This window comes from Elephantulus edwardii, unplaced genomic scaffold, assembly GCF_000299155.1.
Source record: "Elephantulus edwardii isolate Elephantulus edwardi_28Jun2011 unplaced genomic scaffold, EleEdw1.0 scaffold00022, whole genome shotgun sequence".
Classification (NCBI taxonomy): Eukaryota; Metazoa; Chordata; class Mammalia; order Macroscelidea; family Macroscelididae; genus Elephantulus; species Elephantulus edwardii.
In genome coordinates, this window is record NW_006399772.1 from 25,809,157 (window position 1) to 25,836,236 (window position 27,080).

Here is a 27,080-nt window from a genome sequence, read left to right on the forward strand (position 1 = left end):
TACCATTGGAAAATGCTTGTCATTCCTCTGTAGTATCTGGTCCCCTGTGGACCCTCATTATTTCCTTCACCTGTTCCCCCCACCGACCAAACTGTGCAGCTCTGCAACTGTATCCTGGCCCATCCTCACCCTTCTGCCCCCAACCCTCACCTCCTTGTACCCCCAATATGTTTTTCCCAATTAAAAAAAAAGGAAAAAAAAAAGAAATTTCCTTAAAAAACATGACAGTTGGCTAACAAATCTTGAAGTTTAAGCTTTAAAGAATTGAAAGTAGGGAACATCAGTCAAGTTATCCTTAGAAAGGTTCTATTTTATTGCCTTTATAGCATTAAATACTATTAAATGTCCTTGGTTCCCTCAAGGTAGGTTAGATGCTTCCTCTGTTTTTACTGTCAGAGCTGAGCATAGCTGATGAGTTGTATGGTGAACAAAGACAACTCAAGATGATCTAAACCGTTGCTTCCAAAAACTTTGTCATTTTGCCTTCCACATTTACAGTTTTTGGACTATCTGCCTATTGCTGCTACATCTGTTTATTTATTATGTTCTTGTTAGGTGGCATTCATTCAACACTACTCAGACTGACCCTTTGGACAGGAGAGATGAACCTTGTCCTGTGCCATCATCATAATCTCTGCCATGTTCAAGCCCATTGTTACAGTATGTCGGTCAGTCTCGTTGAGGGCCTTCCTCCTTTTCTCTGACCTTCTCCCTTTCTCAGCGTGATGCCATTTTCCAAGGACCGGCCCCCTCTGACAACATGCCCAAAGTATGTAAGAAGTTCCACCACCCTTGCCTCTAAGGAGCGTCCTGATGACACTTCCTCCAAGACAGATTTCATTATTCTCTTGGTAGTCCTTGGCATATTCAGGACTGCTTTCCGGCACCACAGTTAAAAGTCACTTCTTTGGTCTTCCTTATTCATCATCTAAGCATTTGACGCAATTGCAAATACTCTGTCTTGGATCAGGCACACTTTAGTTTTTAAGCTAAAACCCTTGCAACACTTTGGAGAGGTCCTTGACAGCGTATTTTCTCAGTGTAACTCATTTTTTTAAATATCATGACAGCTGCTGCCCTGGGTGGTGGATCCAATTAAGATAGAATTGTTGACAGCTTCAAACTTTTCTCCATGTCTCATGGTCTTGCGTATTCGTCCAGAAGTGAAGATTTTGTTTTCCTGATTCACTGCTACATACTAAAGACTGTAGTTTTTGATCTTCTGTATGCTGAGCAAGTCATTCCTGAAGCTTGACTCTCTGAAGAGAAGTGTGGCTTCAGGTTTGGAGGAAGACACAGCCTTTGTTGATGACACAGCTTTGCTTGCTGAAAGTGAAGAGGACTTCAGATATTTCCTGCAGAGGATCAAGGACTACAGCCTTCAATATGGATTGGACCTCAACGTCAAGAAGACAGAAATCCTCAACACTGTACCAATGTGAGCAATGGAGAAAAGATTGAAATTTCTCAGTGATTTTCTTACTCGGATCCATAATCATTATCCTTGACACCAGCAGTCAGGAGATAGGAGACTTAAAACAGTGGACAAGTTTGTTGGTAAGGATCTCTCCAAATTAACCGAGGGACAGTAATGTCAGTTTGAATACTAAAGTGCACCTGACTTAGGCCATGGTCTTTTCAGTCCCTTCCTCTTGCATCTTTGAGCTGAACAGTGAATAAGGATGACAAAAGAAGTGATGCCTTTGAGTTGGGGTGTTGGAGAAGAATGCTGAATATCCCATGGACTGCAGAGATAAACAGGTCTGTCTGGGGAGAGTTCAGCCAGAGTGCTTCTAGAGGCAAGGATGATAAAACTTTGTCTTGCCTATTTTGGGCATCTTGCCAGGAGAGGCTACGGGATATCCCTTGTAACAGGACATCCTGCTTGGAAAGGTGGAGGGTCAGTAAAAGAGAGGAAGACCTTTAATGAGTTGTATTGATGCAGTGGCTGTAGCAGTGGGCTTCCGTGTGTCAGGGATGGTGAGGACGGTACAGGAAAGGATATGGTTCAGATCTGTTCATAGGGTTGCTACGAGTTGTACTCAGCTTGATGGCACCGATTAACAACAATAAGCATATACTTCAAGTTCTCTTCACTTTCAGCAAGCAAGGTTGTATTACCTGCACAACACACGTTGCTGTTGAGTCTTCCTCCAGTCCCGAAGCCCCTTCATCGTCATGTGGATTAGCTTTTCAAATGATTTGTGCGGCATACAGATTGAATAGATATGGGGAAGGGACATACCCATGATGCCCAATTTTAAACCACACTGCATTCCTTAGTCCGTACATCCTGCTCAGAAAGGAGGGTCCGTGAAGGGTAGGAAGACCCTCCAGAGGATGAATTGACAGCAGCTTCACCCGTGGGGTTAACTAAGCACAGGGGAGATGGTGAGATGACACAGGACATGGAGAAGTTTGTTGTTAAGTACCGTGAGTCATAGGCCACTCATAGCGATCCTATGAACGAAAGTCCCGGACACATCCTGTATAACTTTTGTCCTCTCTCCAGGTTCATAGGTTTTCCAGAGGCAGGCTATTATGGAAGTGGATGCCGCTCCTGCTTCCAAGCTTGTTTTAACAGGGGAGCGCCACCAAACACTGTCCACCATGGGTAACCATTCTCACATTTGACTCATCAGTGTCACAGTGTTCGGCTTCACTATACATAGGGTTGCGATAAGTCAGAATTGACTCAGGCCCCTAATGACAGTTATATGACAGGAGCTCTGGCGGCATAGTGCTTTACATGTTCAGCTGTTAGTCAGGAGGTTCAAATCCACCCGCTACTTGCTCTTGGGAGAAAAATGAGCAGGACCCCCCATGCATTGTAATTGACTTACTAGTAATGAGTCAGATAAATGAAAAGCTCCTTCTGTTTGTCAGGAATAAATAAATACTAACTTGTCATCAGTGTTTTACCACCTTCGTCACACTCCTGCTCTCCCTGATTCGGCTGTAGTGTCCCGTGGTATTGTGGTATCGGAGCAGATTATGCTTGAGGACAAGAAGTTTCTTTTACTAGGCTGTAGGTAATTGCTGTCCAACATAAGGGAAGAATTGTTCAACAGAGAAGTAACTAAAAACTGAAAGTAATGTGAATCAGTTATACCCTCTAAAATATTCAGCGTAAACAACTACAGGTGAAAGTCTGTGTAGTTATTAAACAGAGATATTAGATTCCTGCAAAATCTAACGAGTTAAACTAGAGTCCTTTGTATTCATAGAGCAGTTGCCCTGTAAGCAATGGTGCTTCCCTTTGTGCACTTTTCTGGGGGCGGGGGATGTTAGGACTTTCCTTCGTTGAGTACAGGTTGAAAGAACTCCAGCCTTGAGTGTAGGAATGGTGGTGGGTGTGCAGGCAGTGACCAGGCCAGCCTTTAAGTAAGAACCCTTTCAGATGGCGCTGTACAAAGTAAACGTGTCAGAAAGAGTATGAGAATGACTGGGAGAGGTGGTTATCAAGAGCACCATCAGAATGAAGACGGCCAAGGAGGTGACATGAGAAGTGACAACTGGGAAATGAGGAAAAGCCAGCCGTACAGAGAGCTTAAAGAAACAGTTCTGGCAGATAGAGTGCCAAGGCCAAGGTGTAAAGAGCCTTCATGAGCCAAAAAGGCCTGTGCATGGATTCCTCAGTGATGAGAAAGGAGGCTGGTTGGTAGGGCCATGCAGGGACTTGATCAGTAAGAGGGTGAGGCTTCTGTTGTAAAAGCAGCAAGAGGTCAGTGAGGAGTTCAAACAAGGGGGTGCAATACACCCTCTGAGGAGATTGTGTGTCTCCCTTTCCTTGTAACATGGTGTTATGACAGTTTTAAGTTAACTTGTACTTTTATAGATACTAAAATTTAGTAGACAGAGTTGTGTTAGATGTGTCCTTGTGTTGTTTCATTTAGCATGATACTATATTATTTGTCTTTTTTTTACTTTCAAAATTAATGGTCAAATTTTTATTTCTATGATCTGTACTGCACAGATTACCTCATTTATTAAGGGGGAAAAAAACCCAAATGACTTAACACCTGGAAACAAAATTTTGTGGGAAATGAAAGTAAGCATTCTGTAAAGCAAATGGACAATTAGTGGTCACTGTACACTTACTTATAGACTGAGATAACTTCCCAAATCAGGTGGTTATGTGACAGTTGCTGTTAGGTGCAAATGTAATATGACGACATTGGATCACTGAATGGAGAATGACTGCAGTAGAGCACATGCGTCATTACATAACTGCCCGATTTCATCATTACTTAACTTCTGAACCACTGAGGACCAAGACTCAGCCAAGTTGACTCATGTCTTAACCCTCACAACCAGTTTCACTCTCACCAAATCCCTGGGCACCCCTCCCGCCAGATCTGCACCCATTAATATGCAAAATAGCTGCCTAATAGATTTCTTGCTGTGATCATTGTCAGAAAGTATAATACAGATAGAATTATGTTAGGACAGAAATGATAGTATTGTTGGATTGCAATAGCTGAAGCAGAGCTCATACTTGGTAAAAAAGCATTTGTTTGAGAATCTGAAAGAGGAGCTGAATGTTTATACAAGGACTTGGGGTTACGCACCGGTCAGCCTTTTACAGGGTCAGTTGGTATCTTTTCCATTACAGACTTTATGTGCAAGTAAATGGCATACCCAAACATCTTTTTTCAGGGAATGTTTTTGTCATTCAGTTTTTGGAATGTCCTTTTGTTTAGCTACAAATTTGTCATAAATTGCAGATTTTCTTTCTGGGAAGAAAGTATTTTTATCTAAGCTTTCACAGAGTTTTTGAAGGCCTGTTAATTTAGAAGTGTATGGCCAGTTCTTCCTAGCCTGTCTTAATTTAGAAGCTTAACTTTAATTCAGTATTTGACAGACAAGCATTTTACCCAAAAGAGCAGGTGAAAACCACTTAATCATAAGGTAAATTTGGTGGTCCCGTGGCTCACCTCCAGCACCTTCCTCTTCTCCATGACACCCTCCGCCCCGTGGCTGTTAGAAGCGTGTTGTGGTGCTGGAGAAGAATATTGGGCAGACCATGGACTGCCTGGAGAACAAGCAGATCTGTCGAGGGTGAAACCAGGTTGCTCTTTGGAAGTGAGGATTGTGAGGCTCTGTCCCAGGTACTTTTGGGCGTGTTGTAAAGAGAGACCAGTCCTGGGAGAAGGACATCGTGCTTGGAAGGTCAGTGCCGGAGAGGACCCTGGCTGAGATTTATTGACATAGTGACAGTGGCAGTGGGAGCAAGTGTGTCAGTGACAGTGAGATTGGCTCAAGGTAGGGCAGCGTTCAGAGCTGTTGTTTACGGGGTCACTGAGTTGTCATCAACTCAAAGATATGTAACAACAACAAACCAGAGCCTTAAGTAAGCATGATTCACTTGTGGGCAGTTGAGCTGGAAAGAGTTCTACGTATTCTCAAAGCAGAAGCAGGAATTTAGGGAGAAGGAAGTTCCATTTGGACCAGTGTTCATCATTTAGTCATGCCAGCTGCCTCAATTTTAGATACTCTTTTAACATCTTAAATGTAAAATGTTGGATAATAATGTAGTTGGTAAGTGAAGGTTGGGTGCTATAGAATTTGACTATTAGTAAAAAATATCTCTTCTGTTGAAATGCTTTTCTTCTAGAATCCTGATCTTCATAAGTAGTCATTAAACACTTATTTGTGTTAGTCAGTCAGATGTCATTGTCATAAGGATGTATTTTATTATAATACCTAATAAAGCTGATTTATAGGTCTTCTGATAAAATTTGAGCCCTTGGTGAATGTTTGAGTGGTTTTAGCAGTCTTTTCAATGCTTCATACCCTTGAACTTACATTTTTCCACATCCTGAGATGATTCTATTTCTGTCGCACATTTTACCCATAAATTTGAAGTTCTTCACCTGGTACCCTAAGGAAATGTAGTATGTAAGTGTGACCTTTTGATTTGTCTCTTATTCTCATTGTCTTTTAAAGACACGATTAAACATTATCATGTGCTGAAGCCTCAATTATTTGTTCATTTTAAAGCTGGATTAAATTTTCTCCTCATTTGTAATTTATGGCTGTAGAAAGTCATCTTCGTGATTTTATCGTTAGAAATAATCTGCCACCATAGTACTTGTTCCTTCCCCAAATTAGTGTTCCCAGGGCTTTGCACAGGTGAGGTACTCTCTAACGGCCAGAGATTTCAACTTCTTCCACACACGGACTGCTGGTTCTGCATTCAGAACAGTTGCTGTCCTACCATCAGACTTGCTCCAGCTCTTGCAAATGCAACAATTGAAAGCCATCATTCCTGTCCTTAACAGAATTATAGTTCCATGTTTCTCTTTGACAGTGGCAGCAGGAAGGAATCTACTTTGCAACAGTTTTGCATATTAATGGGTGCAGGTCTTGCAGTAGGGATGCCAGGGTGTGAGGGGAGAGGGATCAGGCTGAGGAAGCTGATTCTAAAACCAGCTGCAGTCAGGTTGGTTCATAACAGGGCAGAATTGCCCCATTCGTTCCTATACGCTTGTGTGGAAGCAGACTGCCATGTGTTTCACTTGTGGAACTGCTGGGGGTTCAAGTTCACCAACCCTTTGGGATCAGGCAAATGCTTATCCACTCTGCCAGCAGGGCTTCTTAAGGGCAAACTAACTTTCTATCTTAGAATTGGACTTGGAAGTAGTACAACATGGTGAAGTTTTCCATTCCCCCCCCCCCCCAATATACCAAGTTTTTTTATTGGTTTCATTTCTCGCGTTTGAAATACTCTTCAATGACATCTTTGGCCTGGGGTTCTTTTCCATAGTCCTTAACAACTACACAACTGCAACCAACTACTTTGTGGGGCTTTCTTTCTCGGTCACTTTTGCAGGGACCTTCCCCCCCCCCCCCCCCAGTTTCTTATTATCATCAACCTTTGTCAGGTCGATTTGGTGCTCATCACAAAAGGGCCTCTACTCATTTGACATGGTGAAGCTTTTCTAAAAGCTACATTTAGTTCAGGTGGTGCAGCACCCTACATGTTGCTCTGCCAACCAAAAAGTTAGTGGTTTGAATCCCACCAAATGCTGTGAGAGAACAAGATGATGGTCGCCTCCCTTAAAAGATGTGCAGCTCAGAACCAGGTGGTGTTTTGCTCTGAGTCTGAATTAACTCGGTGGCAGTGGATTTGGATTTGGACTTTGGATATTTTGTTCCATCTGAGATTCTCAAGGATACATTTCAAACCATGAAAATGGGAAACCTGCTTGCCTTTGGGTTCTCAGCTTGACTCCTTACCACCAGGCCACCATAGCTCCTGGAGAGAAGCCCAGTGCCACCACATTGACAAGTTATGTTGGTAGAATTTCCTTAGTATTGAAAGAGTCCAGGAAAAGAATGATAGTTTTAAATATAAAGAAATTATCATTTAGGGTTACAGAACAAATGAGTGATTGTGTAGTATGGTGGTTGTTGCATTAAGAACCTGTCTTCAGTGGGACGTCTGAATTGCCTGAGTGCCATCTTCAGAACTGCAAGTCAGTCTGCTGGGCTTGGGTGCGTGGAAGGGAAGGGGACGTTAAGTTCTTTCTGTGGTGCTTTTTCCGTCTAAATCCCACAGGTAAAGGAAATAGACATCATTCATAGTGGACCCTTCTGCTCTTGGTATGGCTACTTGAATGCTATTTAAGAACCCTTAAGGGTTTTGATTTATATAGCCTTATTTATCTAAGAAAAAGACTTTTCATTGTCTAATAATTGCTGATAGTAAGTTTATAGTATGCATTTTACATAGCAAGGTACGGAAATAACTGGACACTGTCTTAGGAGGTTCAGCCGCAGTAGGGCTCAGGCTCTTCTGTTGTTGATTTCAGTTCTGAACTTAGTTTTCTAAAGTGTTAAGTTTTAGATTACATTAACTTTTTTGAACGATTTAGGATGAGAAATTTCATCACCATTTTCTTCAGGAAACACTTCTCAAATTTATCTTACGGCTTTATACTTTTCTGTATAATAAGTGCCATCAATAATATTACAACAAAATGATCTTCTTACATGCAGAGGTGAAGTAAGTTGGAGGGTTGTGTATGGTGGTGTCTTCATCTCATCTAGCCCCCTCCTGCCAGCTAAGATTCTCATTCTCTCTGTCTCTGTGTTAAATAGACTTCTGACAGGACACAGTACTTTTGCTATTTTTCTTTCTCTGTACATCGTTATATTACTGTACATTTTTGTGTCCAATTGAATATAAGTCCGTTTTGTTTGTTTTTCCATCTGATTGTGTTGTTTATTTCTCCATGCCATCTATTTGAATAGCAACCTCCCTTCACGGTCTAATATACTCCTTTCTCCTTTGTGTCTCCCACAGCCTTGGGACATACTTTTTTCATTTTGTGCTGTTTCTGAACTTTTTTTAAAACTCTTGCTTATTTGTTTGTCTTGGTCTGTATTTTTACATTTCCAAGCACATAAATTCTGATCCATCAGCTAAATCCTAATTCCTATGAAGGCAGAGATTCTCTTCCATTTTTTAGTATCTTCCATTTAAATCAGTGTCAAGCATGTAATAGAAACTATTTATTACTAGAGTCATTCCAGGTAAGAAAGATGATGGAGTGTTTTGATTTCATGAAATGGTCTTGAAACTTAAATATGAGTGTTGTTTTTCTGATTTCCCTTGAGATTAAATTTTGACAGTGAACGAGTAATCTCTGAGTGACTCAGGGCGGTGTTCACACTTTGCAGTGAAGTTCCGTTAAAATATGAGGGGTTGCCTGCAGAGTCTTTGAATAGAAGCAAATGTCAGTAATACGTATTCTAATTCTAACTTCTGCCAAGACTCTGCAAAGAAACTGTGAACAGGAGGAGATGCTGGGCTTCAAGGACCAACACCCAGTGATTGCTGTTCATATCAACCAAATACAAAATAATAAGATAATGCTACAGTACTCATGTCTTCAACTAGAATTTTGTTAACTCTGACCTAAAAAATAGTTGATTGATATAAATGATGAAGATCAATTTATTACAGATAAGTTAAGTTAAATGATTGTGCTCTGTGACTTTGGGTGTGTTATTTAAATTTTCTGGACCTTAGTTTCTTCCTTTATAAAATGGAAACAGTAATAACCTACCTCACAAAATTAGCACAATGGCCTGGAAAGATAGGACATCTGAAATCCTAAGCATATTGTCTTCATTGCTTTATAGGTAACTAATGCATACAAATACTCTTGCTAATTCTTATCCTTTTATGTTAGGTACACTATTTCACTAAAAGTCTACAAATTAAAATGTTTATAACGCAATACGTTTGATATTGTTAGAAACTTGTTCCTAACAATAACAGTGATCCATTGGTTATTAAACTTTGAAAAATGATGTTGTTAGTAATATAGCATGAATATTTTTAAAGGGATTAGTGGTTTTTGTTTTACTTCCAAGTTAAAAATTTGAAAAAAAAAACAAACCCCAAGGAATATGTTTACTATTAAGCTAAAAATGTACTAAGACATTCTTACTAGCTCGAGGAGTCAAATCACTTTCTGAAAGCCTAACAGATTTCTAAGTGAAGGAGAAAAGAAAAATCTCACCTTGGCAGAGCCAATACTATTACAGTAAACCATTTTAGCCAAATTCTTTGGCTAAGAGAGTTTTCTGGCTAAAACCCCCTTTTGTTTGTTATATAATGATCTGTTTTCCTACCTTAAAAAAATGCATGTGTAAGTGCAACAATGGATGACTAGAAACCCTAAGTCTCTGTAAACATTCATTAAAATTAATTTTTAAAAAATGCATGTGGACAATATAGTACCCTCTTTGTAGACTAGGGGTTCTAAATGGTACTGTGAATGGTCTGATTATGTAGCCACAAATTAGACCAGAATTAAGCACAAAATCATATTATAAGAAGCACCATCTTCCTTTCATAGTCTCATTCCCCCCAAAATGGAGTATAGAACATACCTGACAAATTGGAGATTTGAGGGTTTTTTAAAATTTTCAGTTTATTAAAGGGTTTGAGAGATAATTTAGTCTCTTATATTCATTTCATAGATTAAAATCCTAAGCCATAGCTTAATTAATTTACTCAAGCAGATTCACTAAAAGAAACAACAGTTTAGGTGTTTTCAGTCAGCTGGCACTTAGACTTGTTTCCATAGGGTAGTGATTATCACATTCGCTTCCCAGCTGACACTTAAACAGTGTCCCGAACTGTGGTGGTTATCTCTGATCTTCTTTGAAACAGGTAGATCGGCACTTGAGAAAGCTGGATCAGGAGCTGGCCAAATTTAAAATGGAGCTGGAAGCTGATAACGCTGGAATTACAGAAATACTAGAAAGGCGTAAGTAAGATTTACAGTTTTCCGTGCAGACTGCAGAGCACACGTGCCTCGGTGACTCACTGAGAAGACGTGCGGCGTACCACAGCAGCTTTACAGAGCCCGTCCCCCGGAGCATGGTGGCAGCCCAGTGGGGTCCCCATAGTTGGAACTGTTTGGGATAGGGAAACTGACAGAGAATACTCTTTACAAAAACAAAAGCACATCGTTCCTTTTTTGAAAATATCCACATAGACTAGTGAATGGTGAGAGCAAAAGTTTAAAGAAATAGGCCCAACTAGAAACAGGATAACCTGCTTGGAAAAGATGAAAACTCATCCATCATCAGATGTATCAGCTAAGCCCTGCCTGTTGGTGCACTTGAGTTTGTTATTTATCCACTAACCTTGAGGAAGAGCGCCTTCCTTTCCCACGTTGTTAGGTGCTGTTGAGTCAAGTCCGACTCAGCGACCCTATGAACAACTGATCGGAACCCTGACCTATCTTGTGCCATTTCCCAAATCTCCAGCACCCTCAAGCCCTTTGCTGCGGTCACTGTGTCATTCCACCTGATGGAGGGTCTCACTTTCCTCCTCCATCCCTCCACCTTCCTGAGCATGATGTCCCTCGTCAAGGAATAACCTCTCCTAGCGACACACCTAAAATATGCGAGATGAAGCTTCATCATCTTTGCCTCCAAGCAGCATTCTGGTTGCACCTTCTCCAAGACATATCTGTTTGTTCTTTTGGCAATCCACAGGCTTTTTAGCACTCTTCTCCCACACACGATGGCACCCGTTCTTTTTCTGTCATCCTTAGTCATTGACTGCCTCTCAGATACATTAGCAAGTGACTGAAAAAACTCATTATTTTTTTTCCTTTTTTGAGAACTGCCTGGGCTCTTTACTCAGTTGACAAGTGTTTCTCTCATCTGCACTCACTTTCTCCCTCTTGATCTTTATATATTTGTTTATATACTGAGATCTCTCTATCCCTCTTCCTCCTGCCCTCCTCCTCATTTATTACTCGTTTATTAACTGTGTGCCTTCAAGTAGCAACCAACTCATAGTTGACCCTCCAGTGAGTTTTCAGAGGCTTTAAGTTACATGGGGGGAAATTGTCCACCTTCATCCCTCAGAGGCAGTGGTAGATTTGAACCCTTGAAAGGTGCCGTCTTTGGGGTAGCAGTGCAGTTGTGCTCCAAGAGAACGCCCTTCTCTGCCTCTCTTCCCGCCCCTACCCCACATATATGTAAATATAGTTAGAGAGAGAGAGAGAGTGCCATTTCAGAGAAGTCTTTCTAAACTTTGCCCTATCAGTAGGAAAGCATTTTCATTTTTCTTTGCAAAGTTAGGCATCTCTCCTGCTATAGCTTACCTGGATCACTTTTTGGATTTAATTTACTTCCCAAAAGTAGAGCCGTGTGTTCTGTCTCTTTAACTCTATTTCTTTAGCATCCTCTCTAACCCCACCATGGAAGTTCATACAAAAAAGATTAGAGTAGGGCTAAGCGCAGAGTAGATGCTCACTGAATATCAGCTGTAACAACTATTACAGCCTGTTTCTATGAGAATTTAATTACAGCCCGTTTCTACGAGAATTAAATTAGGGCTTAAATCTCTCCTCTCGGTGTATTTCAACAGCAAGAAGATGCTCATGTTCCAGAGAGAGAGGAAAGTTTCTTTTGGGCATTAGGTTACGCACCTTGCTTTGTCCCCACTAGCTGTCAGCTGGAGAGGAGTCCAGTCAGGAATTCCTCAGGAGCTGCAATTGCCTCCTTTGTGCTCCAGAGTAGATCCATCAATTTACATAGTAACCTCTTTGTGGTATTTCTTTTTCCCCTGATGGAACTCTAGAGCTAATACTTTCACATCGGATAAAATAATCTATCATTCTTGTGATTTTTTTTTTTTAAATGCTGAAGCTAGCTGTGATTAACTGTAATCCATGCCTACTCAATACTGCAGGACAATCAGTAAAACATCCTGACAAGGACACAGACAGGAAACTAAACTGGATCATGTTACAAAGGCTGCATCGCCCTGTTTTCTGCCATCATTTCATCTGAAAGGATCAAAGATAAACCCAGAAAATATCTTTGAAATGATATTAAAATTTGGTGGTTAGAGATTCCGTTCCCTACTTGTCACAGAGAAAATCCCTAAGTCTTCATGATCGTATATTATTTTAATAATCAAAGAATTGTATTTCATGCAGTTATGACCCCAAACTTTAGGATCTCCCATTAAAAGGCTTTCTTTCAATTCAGTAAAAGTAGGTTGTGTTCTTGAGCAGTTATTAGTTGTCGGGCAGTAATACCTTTTCGTCCATTTATATGGCACCCACTGTGGTGAATTAGCATGTCTAAACCCTTTCCGTCCTGAAGGTGAATGCTGGGAAGTGGATCCTTTATTGTTTAGAGATAGAGTAGCTCAAGGTGAAATTGGCAGTCCTGAGCTACTCGCATGTCTGGCTAAGATGGGGCTCCAGGTATATTCCTTAGAACTGCTGTGGCCCTCTGCTGGGATGGGATGTAGGGCCTGGACTTGACTGGTGGGCATGTGGAGTCTGCAGTGACTTTTAATGGTGCTGTGTCTCTGTGCTTCTCTATTTTTAGGATCTTTGGAATTAGATACTCCTTCACAGCCCGTGAATAATCACCACGCTCATTCACACACTCCTGTGGAAAGTAAGTTTGGTTCAATGCAGCTAAAATGTTAAATAATTTGAGTTGAAACGCATTATGTTACATATATATCTTCTTTAATTCTACATAATCTCTTGCAGAATAGCTCTCCTCCCCTTCCTTCCCTTGTAGGTTTTCACCCTAATACTGACAGATGATTGTGATGTGGGAAATGAATATTTGAGCATTTTCCCTCAAACTGGTAGAGGAAGAATGTATATTTCTATCTACAGCACAAACAAGCTTGAGGATAAACTGTTGTGTGAGAGGCCCTTGCTCCTTTTCCTCGTTGATTAGCACTCTGTGAGGCATACAGGAAGGTCTCAAATGGTTAGTGAGTTAGCAGTTAAATGAATGGTTAGGCTAGATGGCTGGCGTGCATTTTTTGACCAGTCAGTAGATCAAATGCTTTTTTTTCTTTTTAAACAAATCAATAGTTCAGTTGTTTGGAAACTATTACGAATTATGTTTTTAAAGCAAGATTCCCTTCGTGTTACACCTGAAATTGTGTTGCTCATTAGCCGTATTCTGTACCTTGCTGCTAAGTGCCTGAGAAGTCCCCTTCATACATCTGAGTACTGCTGACTGGGCTTTCTGCCGAGTTAATGTGTGGTTGGTTCTGTGTTGCGTGAGGAACCCTGGGCATTGCTGATGGTTTATCACTGGATAGAGGTACGTGTCTTCTCCGTAGCTCCCTGAAGTTTCAAAACACGTCAATTCTTTATTTCTATGCAGAGAGGAAATACAATCCAACGTCTCACCATACGACAACGGATCACATCCCTGAAAAGAAGTTTAAATCTGAAGCTCTTCTGTCTACTCTTACATCCGACGCCTCTAAAGAAAATACACTTGGTAATTTTGTTCTCCAGAAGATAATTCTTTACTTTTTTGGCTTGTATTATAATAAGGGAGAATGGAAGGAGGCAGGGTTAATGAGTCAGACAGTTAGTTTATGTATCTGATTTCTCCCTATCTATAAAGTCTCTAAAGAAGAAAAAAAATTGGTGCATTATTCAGTCAGCTCAATCTACAGTGACATAAAATCTAATGACTGTATTTGTGCTGGGAATTACTGTTATTTTAAAGTTACTGATACTGTGTTCTCTCCGGCCATTTTTATCTTTTCTTCCCTTCTATATAGGATGTCGGAATAATAATTCCACAACCTCTTCCAATAATGCTTACAACGTGAATTCCTCCCAGCCCCCGGCATCCTATAACATGGGCTCATTATCGTCAGGAACTGGCGCCGGGGCAATTACCATGGCAGCAGCCCAGGCCGTTCAAGCTACGGCTCAGGTACTGTGGGACAGGTCCAATTTTTTGTCTGCGTCATTGGCACATCCTAATGGAAACAGCTCAGTGTGACTGTACCGAAACTTCTTCCATTGTGTAGTGTCATTTTTTAAAATAGTAACAAGCCTTCTGATAGGACAATTGACCTCCCAGAGTGAATATGCAGGAAGTGCTTGATTGATTATGAAAATAGACTGGCTTCGTCTTCCACAGATCCCTTTCTACAAGGGCTGCCCAGGTTAGGCTGCCACCCTGACACAAGGACGTCCCAGCCCCTGATCTGGTGGCCACTTCCAGGCCTTGTGTTTAGCCTCAGACTTTAACCTGACATTGTTCACATCTGTACAGTTTCTATGTTTTCCAAATAAAATGTTAATCCAATCCATGATTACTTCATAACTGTGTAAAAGTTGATTTTAAATCTTTGTGTAAATAGCTTCACTTACAACAATAACAGTGAGACAGAGAAACAAGAGAAGTGAATACTGTGTAGCCCAGGATAATAATGTAACTTGAAAGACTTGAAAAGGAAAATATATCTCTGCATAGTAACAGTCAGTGATGTCTGTTTAAGATGAAAGAGGGACGAAGAACATCAAGTTTGAAAGCCAGTTATGAAGCATTCAAGAATAATGACTTTCAGCTGGGAAAAGAATTCTCAATGCCCAGAGAAACGACGGGCTACTCGTCCTCTTCAGCGCTCATGACCACGTTAACACAGAACGCCAGCTCGTCGGCGGCCGACTCTCGGAGCGGCAGGAAGAGCAAGTAAGCGTCTTCCATACAGTAGCTGTGCACCTTTCCTGACAGCTCAGGCGCTTAGCTTCTCCGCCAGCTTCCGTATACTCAGTGATTGGCTACAGGGGGACAGGACAGGGTCAGCATTATGGTTTAGAACTTTTGTTTACGATCTCACATTGTTTAACTGTTACTCTTTGATAACTTCTGAATGATAAGCTTATAAAAACTACTGCTCTCTTTCCAGAAATAACAACAAGTCTTCAAGCCAGCAGTCCTCCTCCTCCTCCTCCTCTTCCTCGTTATCCTCGTGTTCATCATCGTCTACGACAGTTCAGGAAATCTCCCAGCAGACAACAGTTGTACCAGAATCAGATTCAAACAGTCAGGTCGATTGGACTTATGACCCGAATGAGCCACGCTATTGCATTTGCAATCAGGTACCAGTTTGGTCCTTATGCATAGAAGCGTAGTCTGCATAGAACTAGAAAAAAAGAGGAGCTTTTATTTTGGAAGCACTGACTTGACTCTATTTAAAATAGCTTGGCACTTTTTTTTTTTTGGAGGTGGAAATGTCTTTCTTTCCCTTCTTATAGCAATGTTGTTTGTTGGCAGTACAAAGAGTATGAAAATAAATGTAAGTGTAGTATCAGACTTCAGATACAAGGTGTAATTCAATATTTTGTTGTAAAAATCCGCCAGCCACTCCACGGGAGAAAGTGGTCAGTCTCCTTTCATGTGATTTACTACCTCAGAAAACACTCTGGAGGGTCTGTTATGAGTCGGTTCTTACTTGATGGTACACAACAGCACAACTAATGTATGTCATGTGCATACGCCCCCCACACAACTCCCCCCCACAAGTCTGACAGAATCATAGTAGGTGCTTTTTTGTAACCTTTTACACTAAATCATTTTACTGCGCAAGGTTTTTCTTTAGTCACTTATAAAAAATGTTTCACATAGGTGGGCCATAGCTTAATCAGTATATAGCAATCGGATGCTTTAGTGGTTTTGAGTTACTTAAAATTGTGAATAATACAGTGATAGATATTTTTAAAACATAATCTGTTCCACAGTGTAATCTCCTAGGGTAACCCTTTAGGAATAATATTTATAAATATTTGCCACAGACTGCAAAAATATATTCTAGAACTTTAATACCAAAAATTTCTAAGTATGCCCATCTTGCTAACCTCTGTATGTATAAATTTGAATTTTCTTCTCTTCAAATTGAATCATGTACCACCTTTGGAACATATGCTAGTTCATATTAGTAGTAAGAAGTTGTCTGTTGTTTTTGTGATTTATATGATAAAACTTTTTCTTGGTTAAAGTTGTCTTTTTCCTTATGTTTGAAGGTTTTCCATTTTTATAGCTATCATTGTCTTTTTTAAAATCTTTTCATAGAGTCTGTCATAAATTACATGCTTCGAAAGGCTTTATCTTCTTTTCCTCCTTCCTGCTAATAAATGTCTCTTACTTCCTTCCAATTTTGATACAGGTTTATCTACTTGATAATTCTTTGAATTTCCCCCCCCCATATTTAAGTTTTTAATCAACAATTCATTATATTTTAAATGTGAATTGCCAGTCTAGATTTAAAAAATAACAACCCTCAGACAAGCAGTTTGCTATTTTATTTTCACGTAACAAACATCTTTTTAGCATAAAAGATTAAATAAAAATATTGGTATTTTTAAATGTTAACACAAACATCCTAATTATAAAAGTAGGTTCCTTGCAAAGGAATAAAATCACATTTGCTTCTGTAGTGCAGAAAAACTAGGTGATAATCGATGTGTCTGTAGAGCAAGAGAAAACATGAGCGCACCCAAAATACTGATGCTCAGAAAAGTTGTGCCTGGGACTGAATAGAGACTGTCTTACTCGTGCCCAGAATCCAAAAGCAGGTCACCTGCCTGGAGACATGCAGTGGATCAACAGCTTAGGGACCCCGGTGGTATAGTGATTGAGCACTTGAGTGAGTAATTGAAGTCAGCAACTTGAACTCAGCAGGTTACTGTACGTCAGAAACTACTTGACAGCAGTGTGTTTGTAGTTATGCTGTGTACTGTCGAGTCAACTATGACTCATACTGACCCTATGCATAATAATTCTGAACCCTGCTCTATCTTGAGCCAGACGGTCACTGACACATCTACCCTCATTACCCCAGTTACTGTGTCAGTCCATCTCATCTAGAGTCTTCCTCTCCTCCACTGTTTCTCAGTCCCTCCAAGCATGATACCCTTCTCCAAAACTGGTCCCTCTTGGATACATGCCCAGAATATGTGAGATGGAGTCTCAATATGCTTACCTCCAGGGGACAACGTGGTTTCATATTAAGATCTTCAGTGAATTAATGAAATAGAAAATTATGCTATAAAGTGCTCATACTGAATAGCAAAGAAACCCAAAACACATAATATGGATAATAAATACAGGTATTACCGTGTGAGGTACTGCAAAAATAAAAATAAACTAATGGGATCCAGGAAGCAAAAACTTGGAAGTAATAACTGAAAAAGTAGCTTAAAATTTTAAAAAACAAAACAAAAATTAAGCTAACCAGTTTTACGAAGCCCCATATATATATATATACGTTCCTGGGTCCAGGTGTTTGTAGAGCAAATTGTTTCAGACTTTGAAAGGGCAGGTGCTTTCTGTGTAGTTTCCTCCCTCTCCCTCCCGCCTGGTCATTGTTAGAAAACTGTTGATCCCGGTTCTCAGTGAATATCAGATAGATTCAGAGTAGCCAGCCTGTTGCCCTGGAGTCCACTCCTTCAGGACTGCCCACCAGGCACCCAGGGCTGAAACCTTTATGGGCAGCTCCTGTCATGTCACTTCTTCCTCCTGCAAAGTGGCAGCTGTTGTGTTCTGTTGGGTCAGAGTCGATTCATAGCTGGCCCAGCGGTGGTTTTTGAGAAGCAGTTGAATCACGTAGGAGAAATTTGCATCTTTCTCTCATGGAGTAGCTGATAATTTCGAACCACAAGGGCTTTGGGATGGCAGCGCCGCTGCTACCACTAAACCACCTAACTCTAACTGTATTATGAACACCTTGAATAATCTAACCAGCTTTAGAGTTAGATGTTTGTTAAATACCCATTGTAAAAACTCACTTTCTTTTAACTAGGTGTCCTATGGTGAGATGGTGGGATGCGATAATCAAGATGTAAGTATTAAAAATTTGCTGTTCAGGAATGAAATAAATGAAATTATTATTCTTACTATATTATTATTTTTTAGTGTCTCCTGGTCTAAGAGAACAGGTTTCCTTTGTATTAGTTTGGGAACACACTATTGACAGCCAGAAGTATTCAATCAGGTTATTTTAATAAATGCTAGAATGTTCTTTTCCAAAATTGAGTGATGCCTCTTATTTCCAGTCACTTTTTAAAATTAGTTTTATGTGACAATTACAGCTCCCAAATGTTGTATGTATAAAGTTTCAAATACTCCCGTTCTTCTGTGCTAAAGAATATTGTCCTTGCAAGAATATAGTTTGTTACTCAAGATTGGGACTCTAACACAGTTCACCCTTGGCATGTGTGATATTGAAGTGTGAAGGATAGGAATGTGGAGGCTCTAGGGTTGAGATATTGTTCCCCCATTCGTGTAGTGTTCCCTGTTGGACTCCTTAACTGTGGTCAGCAAAAGAGGAACCACACCTTGATGGTAAAAGAAACTTAAAGGAGAGTGTTCTTAATTATTTTTAAAAAAGAAGCTTATATTACTTAGAGATTTTTAACAATTAGATGCCAAGAATCTCCCCCCCCTTATTTATCATTGTATTTTGTTCTTACATAGTTATTTGAATGAAAGTTTACAGAGAAAATTGGTTTCTTATTCATTCATCTACATTTTATAATATAAACTAATTACAGTACCCACACAGTAATTGCATTCTTCCAGCTTCCCCTCTGTGATTCACATCCCCGCTAATCCTTCTGTCCTGTCACCACTTCTCTTCTTTTTATCCCTGGACAAATGCTGCTGTTTTCTTTGTTTATTTATTTATTATATGGAATAAAGTAAATTCTCTCATCTTTTGAAGGTCTGAACATTATCTATCCTTGTTTTAGGAAGCTAATTTCACTGAATACAGACTCCTAATTTTGACACCTTGTTTCCTACAAGCTTGCCCCTTTTGATTCTTAATAGCATAACCCTGACTTCTAGTAATCTGTAACATCAGAACATTAAGATTAAGGCAAAAACGTAACAGTTTTGTTAAAGTAGCCTGAAGCTTGACGAGGTGTGGTTTGCATTGAAAATCTGCACCTTTGCTGCCCTGAGAGGGGGCTAACAGTGGGTCCCTGTAGGTGCAAGAGACACCTCTTTCCATGTCACTCTCTAGCATCATTGAGGGGCTGCTTGCAGTTATTGCTAAACAGCCGTCACCCAGCCGTCTCAAGAACATAACTGTAAACTGCCTCTCAAGGGCACTCAGTGAACTAGAGTGACAATTTTTGTCACTCACCCAGGTTTTGTTCCCATTTGAGTGTTTCTGAGAGAGCTTCTCTATGGAATGTAGAACCGCAGGAACAATACTTTTTGTCTCTTTGTCTGTAGGAATCCGTACAGCCAGAAAGGGATCCCAGGCTTCCCTTTATATCTTTAATTACAACTATTTCTATTTCAGTTTTTTTAGGGAGTGAATAAAGACTATGAACAGAAATGTTTAAACTCTTTTTATCCAGAGTCCTATTTCACTTCTTTTTGTCCTTGAAAGCAGCCGCTTACTCTTCCAGTTAGTGAAAATTTAATGAATTTCAGTTATTAGGAATCAGTTGCATAATCTCTGGTTTTCAGAGATGCTTAAGATTTCTCTGCTCCATTTCCTCAGCTCTGTGGCTTCCTCAGATGGGCCTCTTACATAATCTGTATTGAAAAGTCCTGGTTCCAGGACCCCGTTAGTAACTGAACTCTTTAGCCTATTGAGCATGTTTTCATGTCCTCTCCAACCTGCAGCAGCACTGACAACCTTTGTGTGTGTGCTTTTTGCCTTGTAGTGCCCTATAGAATGGTTCCATTATGGATGTGTCGGATTGACGGAAGCACCAAAAGGCAAATGGTACTGTCCACAGTGCACAGCTGCCATGAAGAGGAGGGGCAGTCGACACAAATGAGGGCGGTCATTCCACCCGGAAAAGCCTCCAGCTTGACATTTTATATAGGACTTTAAGACAGAAGAAAAGGGAAGGAAGAAACTCAGTTTCCCAGCAACCGCTTAAAGGATTTATATAGACAATCCTAAAAGATCTTGAACTAGAAACTTTATGGATTGTATTTTAATAATGTAAGTAAATTATTTATGCACTCCTGGTGTGCTCTGAATATTATTCCAGTTAGCCTTGGATTATTTCAGTGGCCAACATCTGCAGGCATTTGTACTCCTCAACCATTTTCTCAAAGTAATGGGCATTCTATATAATTTAGACTTCAAAGAATTCCAACGATGAAGATTTTAAGAAAAGTATTTTATACTCCACAGGTATATTCTGCTGCATGTACTGTACTCCAGAGCTGTTATGTAACCCTGTCCATAAATGGTTGCAAAAACAAAAACAAGTCAGTGCTTCTTTCAAGAGACTTTACGATAATGGTTTTTAAAACACCTTTATAATAAGCTTTGTTTCTTTGTGAAACTAAATTCAGCGGGCTGAAGACAAGGGTTCCTGTCATAAAGTGGGCTGGCGTCCTCCAGATACTTAGGTCCATAAACAGAAACTCCTGTAGGGAACAACGTATCTGTGCCATTAGTCTTTCTATGTTTCTGCATCCAAGTTGAGTGCAGTTCACGAGGGTGGGAGGGGGTCGGAGGGAAGGGCAGAGGCTGTTAAAAGTGAGACATTTTTATACCAAATGTGTTTATTTTTTTGTGCGAGTAATCCTTAAAATTGGAATTGTATTAGGTGTTAAAATAAAGTTTTTAAAAAATTACTTGTATTTATACTTTACATGTTTAATAATGAAAATTTCTTAGTTAATTATCAACTGTCAAGTTTTGAGATTTGAAAAAAATAGGAAAGAGACTAGAGTAGCCAGAAGGAGGAGTAATCTGTGACTTCATTAATAATGATATTTAGAATTTGGGGTGTTAAAATAAGGGAAGGACAATTTTAATGCAAATGTATTTTTCTAGAATGCACTCTCTGGCTTTTCTTTCAAAGTCTATAGAACTTGGAAGAAGCCTAAGTACAGCAGATAAAATGAAAATACTTGCTTTAGATTCTTTGACGTTAAGCAGTATGATGAATTTAAGTAAGAACCCCCTGAATTAAAACTTAAAATTCAGCTTTTTAAAAAAAAATTCTACCACATATTGGTATAAGAGCTTGTTTAAATTTGGGTCAGTCTGGGCCATATTAAGCTGCAGAATGTCTAGACAGTACTGCTGAGGTGTTAAATCTATAGGTGCTATTTAATTTATACATTTAGTGGAGATTTAATTAAGGTGTAATAGCAGGTTCTGCTTGGTGGAAAGTCCTTAAAGCTGGTTAAATGTTTATTACATCATCTTTTTTATGCATCGTATGGATCCGTCAGTTTTCTGCTTTAAGACCACTTATGAGCCTCTTAGAATTTATTGAGAATACAGTGTAAAATCTATGCAATACCACCCACAAGGGTGCAGATTAAGGTAAGGGGTTTCCAAAGTCTCTCCGGCTTTGAGGCTGCTGCCATCTGATTTTATCACTGTTAGCTAGAAGGCTAAGTTAGGTTCATTGGTGGGGACCCATGATGCTCAGTATTTTCAGAGATTTGATACACTTTAAAGAATAGAGGAGGTAGTATCCAGTTAGCATGTTGCTTGGAGATGCTAAATTATATCCTTTATATCTTCTGCTAAGTCTTTTCAAATTTCATAGTAACTGGCTCAAGGAAAAAGCCTTATGTATAGTCTGATTTGAAGAGAAAGTTCCCTGTGTGAATCGAGAACATCCCTGTTTGAGCTGCTGCAAAGCCCCTTTCAGTATGTGAATTCCACTTTTCACCAAACCACTCCAAACAGTGACTGTTTTCTGAAGTGTGTATTAAGGAGTAAATCAAAATTTTTGTGAGATTACTTAGTGTTTATGTGGGACTTGTTACTATCTGAGGTATAAATGATGGGCCAAATATGGAGCTACCTCATCCCCCAAATATGTGACCATCTATTAGTGTTCTTTACTACCTTTACACCAAGAGGTATAATGAGTATTTTCAGTATTTATAAAATACACATCTGAAATCTCTGTTGTACAAAACTCATGTAATAATTGGTGGCACAATAAATCCAAATGTGGGTTCACGATTTCTAGGTGGTGAAAATTGAGGCCTTAACTGCTGCGGAGTGTGTACTAATATGTTCGTGGTGACACATTTAAAGCAATAAATGGCTTAATTAAATGCCTAAATGATGCTGAGTGTTTGATAAACATACAATCATTCTTTCCAAAGGCAGCTGATCTTTTTTTTTCTTTTTAAAGCAGATTCCATGTATTAAGTTTTTTAATGTCCAGCTTTTATGTTAAATGCACTTTGTCTTTAGACATCAGAAATAATCATCTATCTAGATCTCATTCATACATTACTTCAATCTTAGATAAATGCTTAGTAAATGTGGGCTATCAGAAGTTAAAATTCTCTGATGCTGTCAACATTATAATGCTTTTTACACAGTTCTCTTTTAAAGAACAAGTATTCTTAAAATTTTTCTAATTTTACAGATGTGGAGCACCTAAATGTTGAAATATGCAGATGAAGGATGTGTGTGTGTGTGTGTGTGTGTGTGTGTGTGTGTGTTGGTTTTAGATGTGGGGAAGACTGAGCTGTTAAATAATTGCTACCCTGTGGTTCATCCTACAGTGGATATGCAGAGTACTCTAGGAACGTGACACATGTTTTACTCTGCAGTAATCAGGCAGACCTAGCACATGAAATAGCATTTGAAATAAGTCCTGATGGCAGATAAAGTGGGGAAGGATTTCGAAGCAGAAGAGACTGTCCAAGAGCCGTGTGCATTCAGGGAAGATCATCACAGACTGTGTTGGGTGGGAAATGTGGTAGGTTTGTGTAATGTCTGTCAGGGAAGGAGGCTGAACTGTTGCAGACAAGCTTCTAGTCATGAAGAGCATTGACGCTTCTGTGGAGGTGTTCTTCATGGCAGTTGGAGTCCCTGCACAACTGTAGTTAACAGATTATGTGAACATTGTAATGAAGCAATACTTTTCTTACTGAGATTATAAAGCAGAATAGACCTGAGACTAGTCTATAACATAGAAATTGCTTAACATGCTACATTTCAGGTGAGCTGTTTTCAACTTTTGACACTATAAAGTTTTATTAGGCAAACTTTTAAAAGATACCCTTATTTTAGTAAAAGCTGTAAATTGCCAAAATCTGGCCTGTTGCTATTGACCTAGGATTGTAATATCCGTGATTTGGCTTTGCTGCAGAGAAACTGTCATGACTCTTCAGGGGGCCAGAGTCCAGGGAAGAGACTATTGAAGCTTCTGTCGGTGCCTCCCAAATGCTCTCTCTGGCATTTTATTTCTCACCTTAGTTGTCATTGGGATGTGGTATGTTTATCAAACCTTATTTCTGTGTCCTAGGCAGGTCAGTTATTTTTGTTAGGTCTGTCAGCTATGACTCATAGTAACCTTTGGAACAACAAATCTGATCCTTGCCCTACCATCATCGCGACCTCTGCCCAGCTCGAGCCCGTTTCTACAACTGTGCCAATCCATCGCATTGAAGGGCTTCCACCAATCTCTGCCTCCCACAACTTGATAATCCTTTTCCAAGGACTAGCACCTCCTGAAAACATGCTCAAAGGATGTGAGGCGACGTTTCCCCGTCTTTGTGCCTGTTTGTTTTTGTCGCACTCTGTGGGCTATTCAGTACACTGCACAATTGACAGGTTCTTCAGTTTTTCTTACACATTGTCCAACTATCACCAACCAGATCAAGCAATTGAAAAATACCATGGCTTGGATTAGTGCACCTTCGTCTTTTAACTAACATCCTTGCTCTTTAGCACTTTAAGAAGACCTTTACAATGATTATCCAATGCAACACATACTGATTTCTTGACTGTTGCTTGCATGGGTATTGATTGTCCATCCACGTAAGTTGAAATTTACAATCTCAGTTAGCAGAGCCCATCTGGCCATAAGATGTGAGCCAAGCGATGTTATGTAGTGCAAAGATTGTCTCTAAAAACAAAAGAAGAAAAAAAAGCTTGTCTCATAAAAGAAGCTCTGCAAACAATCCACTCTCGAGGTACCCATACCGGCTATCTCTCATGCGGTTACTCCCATTTGTATGTTGACGATGCTGAACAGATTTCAGCAGCACTTCAAGACCAAGACTGGGAAGCCTGGCAATTGTGATTTATGTGCACTGGAGTCAGAACTAATGCAGAGGGGGCTCAGCTGACCCTCCAGTGAGTTATCAGAGGCTGTGAATCAGATAGGAGATTGCCCATCTATCTCCCACTGAGCAGCTGGTGGGTTTTAATCACTGGCTTTGGGGTTAGCCAGAGAAAACTTCAGCAGATCATAAGGACCAGGCTATCTAGAACTTGTGCAGCAGCAGCTAACAACAACAAAGGTGTATATGGAAGGATCCTGGATACCAAATGTTTGCGTTAAAACTGGAAAGTATGAGAAAAGTGAGAAATCTTTGCTGTATCAAATCATTGATACTTGTTACCCTGCATGAGTCTGTTATCAAAGTGCTGAGATTTTGTTTGTTGCAGTAGTTCCCCTACCCTGCATGTGTTACTCATTTAGTGAGTTCTTCATAGGTTTTTTTCCTTACTCTTGGAAGGCCTGCAGCTAGAGTGCTCCTTATGGGCAAGGCTGGTGAGCCTACATCTTACCTACTTCGAGCATGTTATTAGGAGGCACTAGTGCTAAGGGCTGCACTGAATCTCAAAGGCACGTGGATTCAATCTACCAACTGCTCCACAGGATAAGAATTGCCAATCTCCTGTGTGATTTACTGACTCTGAAAACCCCTTGGGACGGTCAGCTGAGAGTCGGTTCTGAATCGACAGCATACAACAACAGTCCTTGGAAAGACGGAAGATAAAGGAGTGGAAGGCCCTTAACTGGTTAGATGGGCACAGTAGGACAGTGAGTGTAAGCCCAGTGGAGGCTTGTGAGGATTGTGCAAGATCAGGCAACGCTTCAATCCGTCTTACGCACAATTACAATGCGTTGGAATCGGATCATTAACATCTTTCAACTACATCTGCCCACAGTGTTTCTGCACAGTGGAGATTTAGCATGCCACCCTGTGTTGAGAACTTGGCGGAGTGTTCCGGAGTGAGTATTAAGTAAGAAATGGTAGAAGCTGGCAAGAGGGTGGGTAAAATTTCCAAAGAAGGTTGTTGAGGGGCATGTTGGTTGTACAATCTTTCTGTATCTCAAAAGAGAGACTGTATTTACCCTGTAGATTGCATCCTGCCTCACCACGATGGTCAGTCATCCTGCCCCATTAACATCGTATTTGTTAGGATTTACAGTGCCCTGGATAATTACATCTAATCACAAAATTGAAGATAACTGCAGAAAATTGAGTATCATAAGTACAGAAGGTGAATACTCAGGTACTGCTGTCATGTCAGCAAGGCAGCGCCTCAGGACTTACTCTTTTGGCCCACCATGAGCAGCTACAGCTGGATGTTACATCATCCATGGTTAAGATTGCATCTAAAAGAGAAAGGCTGTCCTGATCAGGAAACTAAGAAAACCCAGGACCTGAACACTTGCTTCTCTACCAAGTTGTCACAGAGAGGAAATCCTTGTCAACCTGCATTATCACTGAAAGCATAAATAGCACTAGGGAGCCTCAGGTGGCCTTGGAGATTAACCAGGGATGACTGAACCCCTATTTTCTGAGAAAGCTGAGCCTCAGAGAGGCAAATTATTGCCGGTGAAACATTGAAATATATTTTACAGATCTCTTCCTGTGATCCAATATGAAAACTTTCTGCAATGTCTCTTTATTCCTTTAGCTTGAAAAAAAAATATAAAAGAACTATTTAACAAAATAATTACCTGAATGCAGCCTCTCCTGCTACCCAGCACTAAAATCCAAATGAAAAAGATGTGTATTTTGTGGAACCAGGGGAGGCTGTTCTCCTTCCTCCAACTTTAATATGTTAGGATTTGGGAAAGTCTCTCAACCCAACCTCCCAGATAAATGCTGCCTAAATATAACCCCAGGGATGTGTCCTGTCTCCATACCTTTTCAACCTGTATGCAGAGCAGATTATTCGGGAGGTTGAGCTCTATGAGAAGAATTGTGGCATCAGGATTGGTGGAAGATCTGTCAACAATCTGTGTTCTGCAGATGACACCACCCTGCTTGCTGAAACTGAGAAGGACCTCGTGCACTTGCTGCAGAGGGTCTTCAAGTACTGCAGCCTTCAGTATGGACTGAAGCTTAATGTCAAGAAGACAAAGATTCTCACCACTGGACCAGTTGGTAGCATCAGGATGGATGGCGAAGAGATTGAGATTGTTCACAGCTTCAGTTTGCTTGGCTCCACGGTCAACACTCTTGGCACCAGCAACCAGGAAATAAAAAAAAACATAGTGCGATGGGAAAGTTTGCTGTTAGGGACCTCTCTAAAGTACTCAAGAGCAACGGTGTCTCTCTGGAGACTAAGGTGCCCCCCAATACAGGCCCTGGTCTTTGCAATCACTTGTTATGCATCAGAGAGTTGGACAATGACTAGGGAGAACAGAAGGAGAATTGATGCCTTTGAGCTGTGGTCTGGAGAAGAGTACTGAATGTACCATGGACTGCCAAGAAAACAAACATATTCATCCTAGAGAGGGTTAAACCAAGCTACTCCTTGGAGGCAAGGATTCTGGGGCTTCATCTGACATACTTTGGGTGTACATCATGCTTGGGAGGGTGGAGGGACGGCGCAGGAGGGGAAGATCCTCTATGAGATGGATTGATTCAGTGACTGGGGTAATCGGAATGGGTTTGTCAGAGGCAGTGCTGTTTGCACAGGATAGAGCAGGGTTTAGGGCTGTTGTACATAGGGTCGCTATGAGTCGCAAATGACTCGATGGCACATA

General features: G+C 40.4%; 1 protein-coding gene across 1 annotated transcript in view; it reads left to right on the top strand.

Annotated features, from left to right (window-relative positions):
* Window positions 1-20,937, top strand: part of ING3 (inhibitor of growth family, member 3) — a 36,160-nt gene extending 15,223 nt beyond the window's left edge. The window contains exons 5-12 of the mRNA XM_006882671.1: window positions 10,193-10,289; window positions 12,883-12,954; window positions 13,687-13,806; window positions 14,096-14,253; window positions 14,825-15,018; window positions 15,236-15,428; window positions 18,128-18,166; window positions 20,007-20,937. Of these exons, the coding sequence (XP_006882733.1) occupies window positions 10,193-10,289; window positions 12,883-12,954; window positions 13,687-13,806; window positions 14,096-14,253; window positions 14,825-15,018; window positions 15,236-15,428; window positions 18,128-18,166; window positions 20,007-20,123 (990 nt within the window). The 3' untranslated portion in view covers window positions 20,124-20,937. The remainder of the gene's footprint in view (window positions 1-10,192; window positions 10,290-12,882; window positions 12,955-13,686; window positions 13,807-14,095; window positions 14,254-14,824; window positions 15,019-15,235; window positions 15,429-18,127; window positions 18,167-20,006) is intronic.
* The last annotated feature ends 6,143 nt before the right edge of the window (window positions 20,938-27,080 follow it).